The sequence below is a fragment of the Neoarius graeffei genome, chromosome 9, assembly GCF_027579695.1.
Source record: "Neoarius graeffei isolate fNeoGra1 chromosome 9, fNeoGra1.pri, whole genome shotgun sequence".
NCBI lineage: Eukaryota > Metazoa > Chordata > Actinopteri > Siluriformes > Ariidae > Neoarius > Neoarius graeffei.
The window spans coordinates 62865741-62881946 of record NC_083577.1 but is presented as its reverse complement, the minus strand read 5'-3'; the positions used below and the strand labels follow the sequence as shown (position 1 = coordinate 62881946).

The 16206-nt window shown below is 41.6% G+C and overlaps 1 protein-coding gene across 3 annotated transcripts in view; it reads left to right on the top strand.

Moving 5' to 3' along the window:
- LOC132891310 (disintegrin and metalloproteinase domain-containing protein 23) overlaps positions 1–16206 on the top strand; it is a 60464-nt gene that overhangs the window by 8520 nt on the left and 35738 nt on the right. For all 3 annotated transcript variants that reach the window (XM_060928809.1, XM_060928808.1, XM_060928807.1), the window contains exons 4-11: positions 2867–2930; positions 7057–7139; positions 7259–7316; positions 8630–8702; positions 9995–10050; positions 10983–11048; positions 13473–13541; positions 14584–14750. In XM_060928809.1, coding sequence (XP_060784792.1) covers positions 2867–2930; positions 7057–7139; positions 7259–7316; positions 8630–8702; positions 9995–10050; positions 10983–11048; positions 13473–13541; positions 14584–14750 — 636 coding nt within the window. The remainder of the gene's footprint in view (positions 1–2866; positions 2931–7056; positions 7140–7258; positions 7317–8629; positions 8703–9994; positions 10051–10982; positions 11049–13472; positions 13542–14583; positions 14751–16206) is intronic.

Sequence of the window (16206 nt, the reverse complement as noted above, 5' to 3'; positions counted from 1 at the left end):
GTAACGAACCCAGTGCTGTAGGTAGAGATATTCTCTGCTGTAGGTTCATGCAGTCAATCAGCCACAGCCGTATCACATGTCTACACAGCGTGACACACCCACCTAGTTTTGCGCTCCGATGGGCTAATATACAGTGGTGCTTGAAAGTTTGTGAACCTTTTAGAATTTTCTATATTTCTGCATAAATATGACCTAAAACATCATCAGATTTTTACACAAGTCCTAAAAGTAGATAAAGAGAACCCAGTTAAACAAATGAGACAAAAATATTATACTTGGTCATTTATTTATTGAGGAAAATGATCCAATATTACATATCTGTGAGTGGCAAAAGTATGTGAACCTCTAGGATTAGCAGTTAATTTGAAGGTGAAATTAGAGTCAGGTGTTTTCAATCAATGGGATGACAATCAGGTGTGAGTGGGCACCCTGTTTTATTTAAAGAACAGGGATCTATCAAAGTCTGATCTTCACAACACATGTTTGTGGAAGTGTATCATGGCATGAACAAAGGAGATTTCTGAGGACCTCAGAAAAAGCGTTGCTGGTGCTCATCAGGCTGGAAAAGGTTACAAAACCGTCTCTAAAGAGTTTGAACTCCACCAATCCACAGTCAGACAGATTGTGTACAAATGGAGGAAATTCAAGACCATTGTTACCCTCCCCAGGAGTGGTCGACCAACAAAGATCACTCCAAGAGCAAGGCGTGTAATAGTCGGCGAGGTCACAAAGGAGCCCAGGGTAACTTCTAAGCAACTGAAGGCCTCTCTCACATTGGCTAATGTTCATGTTCATGAGTCCACCATCAGGAGAACACTGAACAACAATGGTGTGCATGGCAGGGGTGCATGGAGAAAGCCAGTGCTCTCCAAAAAGAACATTGCTGCTCATCTGCAGTTTGCTAAAGATCATGTGGACAAGCTAGAAGGCTATTGGAAAAATGTTTTGTGGACGGATGAGACCAAAATAGAACTTTTTGGTTTAAATGAGAAGCGTTATGTTTGGAGAAAGGAAAACACTGCATTCCAGCATAAGAACCTTATCCCATCTGTGAAACATGATGGTGGTAGTATCATGGTTTGGGCCTGTTTTGCTGCATCTGGGCCAGGACGGCTTGCCATCATTGATGGAACAATGAATTCTGAATTATACCAGCGAATTCTAAAGGAAAATGTCAGGACATCTGTCCATGAACTGAAGCTCAAGAGACGATGGGTCATGCAGCAAGACAACGACCCTAAGCACACAAGTCATTCTACCAAAAAATGGTTAAAGAAGAATAAAGTTAATGTTTTGGAATGGCCAAGTCAAAGTCCTGACTTTAATCCAATCTAAATGTTGTGGAAGGACCTGAAGCGAGCAGTTCATGTGAGGAAACCCACCAACATCCCAGAGTTGAAGCTGTTCTGTACGGAGGAATGGGCTAAAAGTCCTCCAAGCTAGTATGCAGGACTGATCAACAGTTACCGCAAACGTTTAGTTGCAGTTATTGCTGCACCTGGGGGTCACACCAGATACTGAAAGCAAAGGTTCACATACTTTTGCCACTCACAGATATGTAATATTGGATCATTTTCATCAATAAATAAATGACCAAGTATAATATTTTTGTCTCATTTGTTTAACTGGGTTCTCTTTATCTACTTTTAGGACTTGTGTGAAAATCTGATGATGTTTTAGGTCATATTTATGCAAAAATGCAGAAAATTCTAAAGGGTTCACAAACTTTCAAGCACCACTGTATTCTTGCCCATTTTGGTGACGTTTCCATAATGTGTTACCAGTAGGCTTTTTATGGACTCCACTGCAGGTGTAATGAACATGAATGAAGTGGATTATTTACTCTATCATTTTTCTAGTAAAACATGTTTGGATGAGAAATTGAAAGTTTATAGACTAAGCACACTTTTTAAAGTCAAAGTACAAAAGGGTGACAACTTTTCTGGGTACTGTATTTGTTATTCAGAGGAAACACATTTCAGATTGAAATGCCAAAATTTATATTGTATAAACTTTTTTAAATTATATATTTAGTGATCTACACTACCGTTCAAAAGTTTGGGGTCACCCAGACAATTTTGTGTTTTCTATGAAAAGTCACACTTTTACCACCCTAAGTTGTAAAATGAATAGAAAATATAGTCAAGACATTTTTCTGGCCATTTTGAGCATTTAATCGACCCCACAAATGTGATGCTCCAGAAACTCAATCTGCTCAAAGGAAGGTCAGTTTTATAGCTTCTCTAAAGAGCTCAACTGTTTTCAGCTGTGCTAACATGATTGTACAAGGGTTTTCTAATCATCCATTAGCTTTCTGAGGCAATGAGCAAACACATTGTACCATTAGAACACTGGAGTGAGAGTTGCTGGAAATGGGCCTCTATACACCTATGGAGATATTGCACCAAAAACCAGACATTTGCAGCTAGAATAGTCATTTACCACATTAGCAATGTATAGAGTGGATTTCTGATTAGTTTAAAGTGATCTTCATTGAAAAGAACAGTGCTTTTCTTTCAAAAATAAGGACATTTCAAAGTGACCCCAAACTTTTGAACGGTAGTGTACATTATTCATTCAATCATAAAAAAAAATCCATAAAAATGCATGTTTTAATGTTCTGTATATTTTTGTGAAAAGTGATGCAATGTTTTTACTGCTATCTGCTGTTTTAATTATTAGCTTAAATTTCCACACTCGGATGTATATTTCTGAAACCTAGTACTGTCTAATCTCACCTCGACAGTGTTTCTTTTATTGTCTTGTACTGGAGATGCTCTTATTGTGCTCCTGTAGTATTGTAGCTCAGCAGAAGAAACCCACAGCTGTAGGAAGTCATAATACTTGGTTTATGTCTGTGTTACAGTGACCTACTATCCTCTGAGTATGTGGAGATTCACTACGAGGAAGGACAACCCATCCTTTCTAAGGTAGCGCTTTATTCTTACAGCCTGCTGATTTCACTCCACTGACCTTTATTGTTCTGGCTTTTTTTTTCTTGTTTTTACTGCGTAGCTTTTTTTGCACAGACAACCAGTGTGTTATTTAAGGTTGTAATACATGAGCTGGTTATTTCAAAATCAGTGTTATGAAGCTTGGTTTTGTCATCATCAAATCAGGTGGTCTGGAACGGAGAGAGGAAAATGCAAGAAAAAAATCAATACTAGAGAGAGTATGCAAATATATTAAATAGGTATAAATAAGATATCAGCCTTACATATTCTTGGATGGTTTGGGACCATCAGCACAGGCATTTGTGGTGTAATTGCAAAAATAGGTTTGGTTAGAATGAAGAAAGAGCTCATTGTGTTGGTCCGATGTCCAATCAAATGAACTTTTCTCAACACCCTTTAAAAAGCTCATTGTTCACCAGTGGCTCAGCAAAGAGAAGATTCCATGTCACTGTTTCACTGATGGGGAGGCACGGTGGTGTAGTGGTTAGCACTGTCCCCTCACAGCAAGAAGGTCCTGGGTTCGAGCCCAGCGGCTGACGAGGGCCTTTCTGTGTGGAGTTTGCATGTTCTCCCCGTGTCCATGTGGGTTTCCTCCGGGTGCTCCGGTTTCCCCCACAGTCCAAAGACATGCGGGTTAGTCTGTGTCTAGGTGTCAGCCCTGCGATGACCTGGCGACTTGTCCAGGGTGTACCCCGCCTCTCGTCCATAGTCAGCTGGGATAGGCGCCAACTTGCCTGTGGCTACAGATAATGGATGGATGGATGTTTCACTGATAGAAATGGCTAAAGTAACAGACGAAATGTGTGACTAATGTGTTTTTTGTCTTAGTGTACACTTTCATGCTGTTCTGTTGGCTGATAATCTGTGATGGCAATAAATTGAGCAAGTCTGCAAATTATTTAATTATTTAACTAGATTTATAAAAAAAATTTAATTGTTTGGAAAAAAACCCATCATATGATGTTCTATGAGGGCGGCACGGTGGTGTAGTGGGTAGCGCTGTCGCCTCACAGCAAGAAGGTCCGGGTTCGAGCCCCGTGGCCGGCGAGGGCCTTTCTGTGCGGAGTTTGCATGTTCTTCCCGTGTCCGCGTGGGTTTCCTCCGGGTGCTCCGGTTTCCCCCACAGTCCAAAGACATGCAGGATAGGTTAACTGATGACTCTAAATTGACCGTAGGTGTGAATGTGAGTGTGAATGGTTGTCTGTGTCTATGTGTCAGCCCTGTGATGACCTGGTGACTTGTCCAGGGTGTACCCCGCCTTTCGCTCGTAGTCAGCTGGGATAGGCTCCAGCTTGCCTGTGACCCTGTGGAACAGGATAAAGCAGCTAGAGATAATGAGATGAGATGATGTTCTATGTGTCATGAACGCTTGTTGGTTTACACATAACACTCATCACAAATGGAGTTACAAATAGAGTACATTCACAAAACCAGGTTGTATGAATTATATGTTGTCAGGACAATACTGTTCTTGCATTGCATATGTGCTAATACCGGTTTCGGCAGGTGGTAGTGCAAGCGCAAGTTGATTTATTTATTTATTTATTTATTCTCCTGACCACAATTAAATGCAAGCAAAGAAAAAACAAATTGGCTCTTTGTCCAACCAGTTAAGACGTGAGGCTGTAATGTATTACTCTGACTATTTAAGAAAAATCTCTACAGCTACTTATAATTGACTGAGAGGCTAAAATAAAGCTCAGAGAGAAACTGCGTTAAAAAGAATGATGGAGAGAAAAAGCGCTGAGTGAGATGAGAACTAAATGACCAGTCACTGATTCAGCAGCACTGCAGCTCTGATCATGTGACTACCAGACATTACTCTGCAGGAACAATGCAGTGTGGGAAGTCTGGCAGCGTGGGAGAGGAGAGAATGAGTCTGTGAGTGAGGAAAAATAGTGAGTTACCAAAGGTGAGAAAGAAGGTGATTGTAATATCAAATAAACATATATCCAAGACTCCCTTCTTTATGCACCGGAAATATTACCTTTATCAGTGTAAGATGACAGCATGGCTCCGTCCATATTTACCTGACTATTAGGTATCTACATCTCAGGACATCAAGAGCAACTGTGACATGGATTGCTGAAGAAACACTTTTGAAAAATTGTGCAGGGTGTTTCAAAAAATTTGATATTGTCTGAGATGTAAATACCCCAGAAACTACATAGTCTAGGCAAATGAAACTGGACAGGCTTAATATTGAGCGATCTCATCTCATCATCTCTAGCCACTTTATCCTGTTCTACAGGGTCGCAGGCAAGCTGGAACCTATCCCAGCTGACTACGGGCGAAAGGCAGGGTACACCCTGGACAAGACGCCAGGTCATCACAGGGCTGACACATAGACACAGACAACCATTCACACTCACATTCACACCTACGATCAATTTAGAGCCACCAGTTAACCTAACCTGCATGTCTTTGGACTGTGGGGGAAACCGGAGCACCCGGAGGAAACCGATGCGGACACAGGGAGAACATGCAAACTCCGCACAGAAAGGCCCTCGTCGGCCATGGGGCTCGAACCCGGACCTTCTTGCTGTGAGGCGACAGCGCTAACCATTACACCACCGTGCCGCCCTATTGAGCGATTTGTTCCTCAAAATTTGGATGAGAAATTCAAAGGTATGTGGATTCCATGAACAATTTCACAAATTTTCAGTATGCACGCTGCCTGAGACGCGGCACACGTCAAGTCGGTAGTCCAGCTCCTGCCAAACACACTGCAGCATGTCTTTGGTGACAGTCTTTTCTGGTAACAGTGCATTTTTAGAGAATTCCCTCATAAATGCACGCTGCCCTGTCTTGTTCGAGCGTACTTGCACACAAAATGCCTTTTCTTTTCCAGTGAATGGCATTTCTATACCTAAAAAGACAAGATAAAAACAAAAAACAAAAAATTTTAACCTGTTTCCACACACGCTGTTAAAATTTGAGGTCAGTTGAACAAGAATTAGCGACATTATTAGATTGGGAAATTATATCAAATTATTTGAAACACCCTGCATTATTGTATTATGGAGTATTGTAGAAGGAGTTTGGAACCTGCAGCCTTTATTCACGTAAATGAGTTTGCTTAGTCCTTAAACTACTTATTGTGAGAACACTCCTAGTGAGTGTAATTAAATCACTGAACTATTTAACTCCGATTGCTCGGAGTATTTTGACTGTGACTTTCCTATTTTATCCTCATTTCACTTGTCCTTGGCTCTACTTTGTTGCTGTGACCTCTCTGCGGAATCTGCTGGTTAATACCCAGCTTATAAATCTGCTCTACAGAACAATGGTCCAGAGAGGAATAAAGCAGCTCCTCTTTCTACTGAAGACTCTCTAATCGCTGTTCTGTTTCCAGCTATTTTTACCCTGCTCTGTTTGCCTCAGTGAAGCACTACGAACTACAGCTTGATTTGAGTAGTTTTATGGATAATTTTGTATGCAAGATTGTGATGTAAGATTTTAAGGTGCCTGTAGTAAGGGTAGTACAGTATCTCACTGGGCTCCGACAGCTTGTGACTAGTTGGAGACACAAAAATTGCGATAAAATATGCAAATTAGCGACGATTTTCACTTGGAATCACACTGAATTGATATTCGCTTATTTTGCAATTGTTGTGTCTCCAACTAGTCGCAGGCTGTCGCAGCCCAGTGAAATACACTCGCACTTCCTGTCTCGCGGAAACTGACTTGAGAAGGGTTCGTGACGGCTTTGCGACACCAGCGACGCATTTGCGGCTATTTTGAGAAATTTTGTCGCACAAATTTTTTGAACATGTTCGAAATTTCAGCGACGAAGGAGCGACACTTTGCGACTCATGCAAGGAAATTGAGAAGCCCCGCGAATGTTTCAAGACACTTTTGAAACTCTCTCGCGAATGACGTTCGCAATTTGTCGCAAGCTGTCGCAGCCCAGTGAGATACTGGCTTAAGAGGTCAAGTCAAATCAATTTTATTTGTATAGCACTTTTAACAATAGACATTGTCACAAAGCAGCTTTATATAAATATGTAAATTACATATATAAATTTTAAGCATATTCATTTATAAATTCACATTTAAAATTTATAAAGAGGTGTGTGTGTGTGTTCGTTCGTGTTCTCAGGGTGGAGAGCACTGTTATTACCATGGCCAGGTGAGAGGCAATGAAGCATCTCGTGTCGCCCTGTCAACCTGTGATGGTTTGAAGTAAGTACAAAAACAACAGTTAACCTTTGTTAGAATCACACTTCATTAAAATCCATTTCAAAAAAGTGTTTTTACTGACTCTCGGTGGTATTCTTCTTCTCTCTTTCTGTTCCTGCCAGTGGCATGTTTGATGATGGCATTTATATGTATTTTATTGAGCCTTTGAAACACTCAATTGTAAGTACTTTCTATCACCACTGACATTCTTAAAGAACTCTGTAGGCATCTATTACTACTGCTGTTTACTGTATTTATCTTTACTCATATTCTGGCTACAAGTTAAACATTAACAAATGTTACTACTAATATTTTCTCAAGCTTCCTCTAATGAACAGCAACTGTGTTATTTTTGTGATATCCAGAGAGTTATGGGTTATAAAACGTGTTCAATATGTAAGGAATAAAACACTTTGGGGGTTTGCTGCTACAGGAAAATAATCAGTCGTGTGGTGAGATGGCATGCAAAGCAGAGGATTCTCCACCTCAAAGTTGAATATTTTCCTATATCAATACATCCTGAGCTCTTTCATTCCAATTATACTATCGCAATTCTTTATTAACTGAAGAACGATACACCATACTTTATCAGTTTAGAGTAACTTTCAACGTGTGAAATGTCCATGGAACTAGTTAATGCTGGTTATCGTTTACATTATAACAACTAAACTATAAACAGTGGTCGCCTTACCAGCCTCTTTTTTTTTTTCCCTCAAGTTAATAGCACAAAGTCTCTCCTATAGCAGAAAACATACTGACCATAACAAATAACAGAAGACTGTTAAATCCATTTTTTTTTAAATATTAGCCTTAGATGATGTAGAGCAGCTACCATACAAGTTCCTGTGAGTGAGTTGAGAAAAAATAGCCTATTAGAATGAGCGTATTATTACATCCATCCATCCATCCATTATCTGTAGCCGCTTATCCTGTCCTACAGGGTTGCAGGCAAGCTGGAGCCTATCCCAGCTGACTATGGGTGAGAGGCGGGGTACACCCTGGACAAGTCGCCAGGTCATCACAGGACTGACACATAGAGACAAATAACCATTCACACTCACATTCACACCTACGGTCAATTTAGAGCCACCAATTAGCCTAACCTGCATGTCTTTGGACTGTGGAGGAAACCGGAGCACCCGGAGGAAACCCACGTGGGCACAGGGAGAGCATGCAGACTCCACACAGAAAGGCTCTCGTCGGCCGCTGGGCTTGAACCCAGGACCGCCTTGCTGTGAGGCAACAGTGCTAACCACTACACCACCGTGCCGTGTTATTACATGTCTTATAAAAACCTGTGATTTGCCTTACAAACCGGTACTACTATCAGAGATGATGTTATGGAAAATTAATCAGCACCTTCTGACCAATCAGAATTAATAATTCAACTGCAAGGTGGTATAAATATTACTACTTAATGAAATAATTGTACTATTCTTTGTAGAATGTTAGTATGTGCATCATTTGTCCAAATGGCAATGTCTGTGCTTTAGGATGGAGCAGCTAGACCCCACAGACTGCACAGGACACCCAGCTTCCTAAGCTCTCATGACCCTCAGGATGCAGGTAGAATCTAAACACTTTTTTTTCTTAATTTTTTTGGGGCTTTTTTCACCTTTATTGGATAGGACAGTGTAGAGACAGGAAATGAGCGGGAGAGAGAGACGGGGAGGGATCGGGAAATGACCTCGGGCCAGAATCGAACCCGGGTCCCCGGATTTATGGTATGGCGCCTTATCCACCTGAGCCATGACGCCTCCACTTTTTTTTTTTTTCTTGGCATAGTTTTATGGTTCAGGTTAATTACAACATATTCCTCTATGCACATCAAACGGTTGCAGAAGGGAGATGCGTCATGCACTTTCATAGTTCTGACCAAGCTCTAAATACATAACTACAGGTGGAAATATGGCAGTGTGTGCATCAGCAAGCAGCAACTTCTCATCTCATCTCATTATCTCTAGCCGCTTTATCCTGTTCTACAGGGTCACAGGCAAGCTGGAGCCTATCCCAGCTGACTATGGGCGAAAGGCAGGGTACACCCTGGACAAGTCGCCAGGTCATCACAGGGCTGACACATACTGTAGACACAGACAATCATTCACACTCGCATTCACACCTACGGTCAATTTAGAGTCACCAGTTAACCTATCCTGCATGTCTTTGGACTGTGGGGGAAACCGGCGCACCCGGAGGAAACCCACACGGACACGGGGAGAACATGCAAACTCCACACAGAAAGGCCCTCGCCGGCCACGGGGCTCGAACCCGGACCTTCTTGCTGTGAGGCGACAGCGCTAACCACTACACCACCGTGCCACCCGCAAGCAGCAACTTGCATCAAAAAATGCTTTCAAGAGTAGATAATCATAGACAAAAACAACTTTATTACTGATAAACATTGGGGAAAAAAGTACAAATGCGCATACCAATGCATAACCGATATCAGGAGTAAGAACATCTTCCTTTGGGTGCAGTCAGTTATCCACAGGGTTTCATAAACGGCGTATTTAGTAATACTGCACAGTACTGTGTGTGCTGAGATGGACTGGCCCTTTGTGTCCAGTGTTCTCAGGATAAACTCTGGATCCAGCGCAACCCTGACCATGACAAAGCAGTTACTGAATATAGATGAATGAATTACATAAATATGTACAACCTAAATGGGTAGCATTTGTTGGTTTACATGTTACTTAGTTACGTACAGAGCATTCCACCACAGAGTCACTGAATTTGTGGGGAATGGGTCAGGTTAAAAATAAAGATTAAAATAAAGATGGCAACAATGGAGCATATCGTTGGTGTGCTTCATGACAATACAAAATAAAACATGTTTATTATAATGTCTGTGTGTGTAGATGGGGAGGACCAGCTGGATGACATGGCTTGGCTGCGGCGCAGGAAAAAGCGTGCTGTAAGTCTGGGTGGGGGCCTCCCCCGCACCATGAGCTCACATGTACTGTATATACACACACACAGCCACACAAGAGAACTCTATTTAGCAACACAGTGTATGTGGTGTTCCTGAAAGAAGACTGACTTTATCATGAACAGAACAAAAAAGCCAGCAGATATTAGTCACCTGATATTGTAGCCTACTCATCTCTCCACAAGGCTCTGATGTGGGTTATGGATTAATGCTCAAGCCTGTTTTCAGCAGTACTGTTACCTGTGCTAAAAGGAAACAGTCTATTTTTAGGGATTTACATCTTGGGGAAGACAGCCTGAAAAACTGCAGAATTTTTTTTAAACATCTAGCAAAGTCTGAATGCAAACCAAGAAATCTGATAAACCCTACTCAAGAACTCACTTGAGTTTTTCAGACAGCTGTAATAACTTCATGGCCTAATATTCTAATGAGCATGCTTGATTGACCGCTTTCTGTCTTATGCTATCAGTATGCTATGTCACTTAAGCAGAACGGCACACAGTGCTGTTGGGAAAATCAGGCTCGGTCAACCTTAAATGTGCAAACCTCACAAATGATAGAATCATGTGTAGAACTACACCTGCCATGTTTCTCTTCTCTCACTTGAAGAGACTATTTTTTACAAAAATAAAATCTTGGATAAAGCTTTACTGAGATTAGCACTACCAAGATTGCATCGAAATGCTGGCAAAATATCTGCAGACACTGGCAATTCATCATTTATGTACTATGTATTGTCTCGCACAAGACCAATGACAGTTAAATGAGAGCACACATCTCTGGGGACTACAGAAGGATTTTATAACCGCTTTAGAGTTGGTTGGTTTGTTTGTTCTATTCTGTTCTATTTATTTATTTAATAGTGTTGAAATGTGGCTTTGCTCTGGCACTTTGAATTATATCTTTTTCTTTTTCAGATGCCAAGGAAGGTGTTTGAGGAGATGAAGTATATCGAGCTCATGATTGTCAGTGACCACAATATGGTGTGTGTTTATGTCTGTGTTTTTCCATGGGTGGATGGATGGATGGCTGGCTCTGTGTGTTTGGGTGTATATGACTAAAGTTGGATATGTAAATAGTCCCACATTTACTCTCCAAGCAAACATTATCCAGTTTATTACAACTACAGCCATCAGACTGCAATTCCTTCAGTCACTACGTTTACATGCACATAGAGAGAATCGAATTTCTGCCGTTGCTCGACTGAAATCGAAGTTCAAAATGCCATGTATACACCTTAATTCGGCTGAAATTGAACCGAACTTGATTTCTCGGAATCGAGCTACACGACCTAGTTTATGTGATTTCTGCCGAGCTACTTTGTGCATGTAAACCCTATCGAGCTAGTTGTCGAGCTACTTCCGGAAGTGACGAGTGACGAGACCACAAGCGGGAAACACAACAGCCTCGGTCGGCATGACAACAGTAGTAGCGAGCAGCAGAAGAGGTCAGGAGGAACAAACGAAGAAGAGAAAATGGTAATGTAGAGCTCTCTGAAGTGTGGGTGGAGCACAGAGGATGGCAGGACAAAGCTTCTGGTACTAATAGGCTTTTTATTGTCAGACTTTGCAGTTTAACAGCCTACTTTTATTCTTGAGAGAAGCGCGCGCGCTGTGTTCTAGTCCCGGGATGAGCTCTCCCCTCTGCTCTCCCTCTGCCTCCTTAAATAGGGCGCGGTTACTGGGAAGACACACAAACACAGGTTAATTACCGTCAGGTGTAGTTATTCTGCCACTCACCTTCCCTGGCTCCGCCCTCCTGTCACAGACCGGCGCTTGACCACGCCCCCACTGCCACAGGCAAGCAGAAACGTGCACTTCTGGAGCAATGAGGAGACAGAGTTCATGCTCATTCAGCTTAAGGAGTTGAATATATTAAAATTCATGGACGGGAGAAAAACGCGCAATGGAGAACACGGAACTGATAACTTTGTTTACACTCTTGAATAGCTCTTCTTCATGACGACAACCGGAAGTGTACCAACACGATGGGGCGTGTTGCGCCACCTGTGGCTCGGGTGCACAATGCACCTCACACAATAGCCCGAATTCAGTTGTGTGCATGTACGATTGGATTTCTCTGGCACCCTGCTGGGGCAGGGCGGCACGGTGGTGTAGTGGTTAGCGCTGTCGCCTCACAGCAAGAAGGTCCTGGGTTCAAGCCCCGGGGCCGGCGAGGGCCTTTCTGTGTGGAGTTTGCATGTTCTCCCCGTGTCCGCGTGGGTTTCCTCCGGGTGCTCTGGTTTCCCCCACAGTCCAAAGACATGCAGGTTAGGTTAACTGGTGACTCTAAATTGACCGTAGGTGTGAATGTGAGTGTGAATGGTTGTCTGTGTCTATGTGTCAGCCCTGTGATGACCTGGCGACTTGTCCAGGGTGTGCCCCGCCTTTCGCCCGTAGTCAGCTGGGATAGGCTCCAGCTTGCCTGCGACCCTGTAGAAGGATAAAGCGGCTAGAGATAATGAGATGAGACCCTGCTGGGGCCTTCAGCTCGATTACCGACAGCAGCTCGATTTGCATGTGCATGTAAACGTAGTCAGTATGAGAGAAGTTTCTAGGTTTGTGTTTTGGTGTAGACACATGGGGGTTTTGGGTTGGTAGTGGAAGGGACTGTGAAAGTGGTGGCCACAGGAGGGTGCTCTGACCATTTTGTTGGATACTGTACATCTCTCATGTAGGGAAGTGTTCACTTTACATCTCGTGGAAATCTACTTGACAGTAGAATTTTCCAAATACACCTGAAAGGTTCTTCAGTTTGTCTATTTTAAGGGAACCTGGTACACAACCCTAAAATGACGTTTTCTGTTCCGAGAAGGTTAATAAGTTGTAACAGTTGAGTATCTAAAGAACTCTTGATGAAACCTTTTCTCCTACGAGTGTAAAGTTTTCAGATCATCAAGTGCAATCCATCCCAGTGGTAAAAGACCAGGAGATGAGCTTTGTGCTTCAGTTTTGTCCGTCTAGGGGAATTCTTAAAGTTCCTATGTTGAACTATACAAGAGGATTTTACCTTTTAGAAACACTGCAAAAAAAACCCTTAAATAACCCCTTTTCTCTAAAGTTGCACCTTTTTAATATTCATTAACTGCCCTTTATTAAGGTGATAAAGCCCTTTTTTTCTTTTTAAAATACTGTTAAAAATTATTGTAAAAATGTTAAATTATTTTTCATATCTACTTTTGCTTCTCACATATGTACTTCACAATAAATGTCCTTTACTTTTTTCTTTTTCTTCTAATTGCTGTTCCCATTTATCAGGATTTTACACTTATTTAGTACTAAATTAACAAAAAATCCTATATACATAGTTAGTTATTATTGCTTTAGTTGCTGTTGGCTGTTATTATTGTCGGACAGGTTTCTAATCATTTTCTCTCTCTTCCCCCCCCACTGATATGATTGGTGCAGTATAAGAGACAGAAGACCAAACAACAAACCCGTAATTTTGCGAAGTCTGTGGTCAATCTGGTGAATGCTGTAAGTGACTAGTACTTTTCATAAAATGCACCGTTACTTTTCTATTATGCAGCATGCACACATATACGCCAATCAGCCATAACATTATGACCACTGACAGCTGAAGTGAATAACATTATCTCATTACAGTGGCACCTGTCAAGGGGTGGGATATTTTAGGCAGCAAGAGAACAGTCAGTTCTTGAAGTTGATGTGTTGGAATCAGAAAAATGGGCAAGAGTAAGGATCTGAGCGACTTTCACAAGGGCCAGATTGTGATGGCTAGATGACTGGGTCTGAGCATCTCCACAGTGGCACATCTTGTGGGGTGTTCCCGGTATGCAGTACCGAACAAAAGTGGTCCAAGGAAGGACAACTGGTGACAGGGTCATGGGGTTTGAAGGCTCATTGATTCGCATGGGGCACGAAGGCTAGCCCATATGGTCCAATCCCACAGAAGAGCTACTGTAGCACAAAATGCTGAAAAAGTTAATTCTGGCTAAAACAGAAAGGTGTCTGTTGAGAAGATAAACTTCATATCTTTGCACCACTGTGTAATATTCTTTTTATTATATCGACACATCCACAAAAAAAAAACACAAGTTAATCAAAAAAATTTTAGTTTTGAACCAGTTCGTCATTTTGACGTGTCCAGTCAGTGGGAAAACAATGGGAGTGACGTCATCGGAGTGAAGATATCAAAAAATATCTCGCTCAGATCCGTGATGTATTTCATATGAAAAACTCCTTTTTCATCACAAGAAGATAAACTCTATATCTTCAAGCCAGTGTGTGATTTTTCTTTTGATTATATAGACACATTCACAAACAAAGCACGTAAATTTATCAAAACAATTCATTGATTTCCTCATGAGCGATGTATAGAGATTTGTCACGGTTTTGGTTCTCCGTGTCTCGTATGTAGCTTGGATTAAAAATACAAGTGGTGTATTTCCCAGTAAAACACTTGTGTCTGTATAATGTGTAAAAAAATCCCCCCCCCCCCCCCCCCCCCCCCCCCCCCCCGCTTGCTCTGTGCCTCATCCTTTCTCTCTGTCTATAGGTCTTTACAGAGCAATTGAACACACGTGTGGTCCTGGTTGCTATGGAAATATGGACAGAGAAAGACCATATTCCAGTCAGTGTGTTGCCACTGGACATGCTGCGAGACTTCGCCAAATACCGACAGCAGCACATCAGACAGCATGCAGATGCAGTGCATCTGTTCTCGTGAGTCCACCCCTTCTCCACTCTTCGACATGTCTTTCTTAAAGGGGGACTAGTAACACAGTCAAATACTTTCATGTTTAATTGTCCAGCCCATTAAATGTTTTCAAAAAGATACTTTGTGGCATAGGTTTAGGGATGCTGGACAGCATGACCTTACCTGTATGGCCATGATATATGATAAGGTAGCATGACCTTACCTATATGGCCATGAAAACCTTTGGACTCCTTAGTTCCTGCCTGCTTGAAATTATACGGTCAGTCTGACATGAGCACGTTTCTCAACACCTGGAGTCTCTGAGCACATATGTTTGCATACTCTTGATAGACCATTGGACTGTAGTTTAAGATGAATCCAGCACTGTGTAACTGGTTATTGAATAATGCTTAGCCTGCAGGTCAAAAAGGTTATCAGGTCAAGCTATTACATTCTGTCATTCAGCACAAGAGCTCTGGAGGATGTGTTCTTTCCCACCTTCTTTGAACTCTAGTCACTAATAGAATCATTGGTCAAAACAGCTCAGCCAAGCTTTTTAAATATGCTGATCACACCACCATTAAAGGTCTGACTTCAGGACATGATGAACCAGCATACCAACAGGAGGTGGCCAGGCAGTGCAACATGACCTTACAGAACTAATCGTAGGCAATTCAGAAGCCATAAAAAACAATCAATAATTAAAATTCACACCCATTCAAATTCCTACTACCACATAGCAGCAACACCATTAAATGGGATCTGAAAATAGCAAAATGTCTGAAAGGCTTCTCAGACTGGAGAGGTATAGAGTAAAGAAGCAGCTGCTGATACAAATCTATTCAGCAGTTATCCAAAGCTACATAACACCCTGTACAGAGGTACGTACATTTGCTGATCAGTGTAGTTTTTGTAAATCAAGCACATCCAGACAAAAGTCACCTGTGACCCTTCTAACTCGACATACTTCAAATTTTATACTCCTACCTTCTACCAGATGATGGTGACGATCATCAATACAAGACACTTGAGCAATAATTCCTTTAGTCCAGCCATAACTGCACTTGCAGCCAACTTCAGAATTATTAGCATGCTTAACTCCATAAACTGCAGGACCCTTAGGCAAGTCCAGATTTAAATGCTTTAAAATGAACAACATATCAAGCTAGGGGTTTGAGAGGTTAAAATAATTTAATTTAATTAACTTTAAAATATGCTGTATAACGTATGTGACTAAAAGATCAAAAGATCTTTTAAAATATGAAGACTGTATAGTTTTATTTTAACATTGTCTTCTGAATCATAAACATTCTTTTAAGGAAAGTACTTTGCTACCTGCAATTCAAAGCGACTGCAATCCACAGAAATAATATTTGGTGACGTCTCCTCTGGGAAGAATAACAGCAGTAAGCCTCTTTTTGTAAGGTCTTAACATGGTTGGAGACATTTGGAGAAGAATCATGGACTCAGAACCATGTAGAA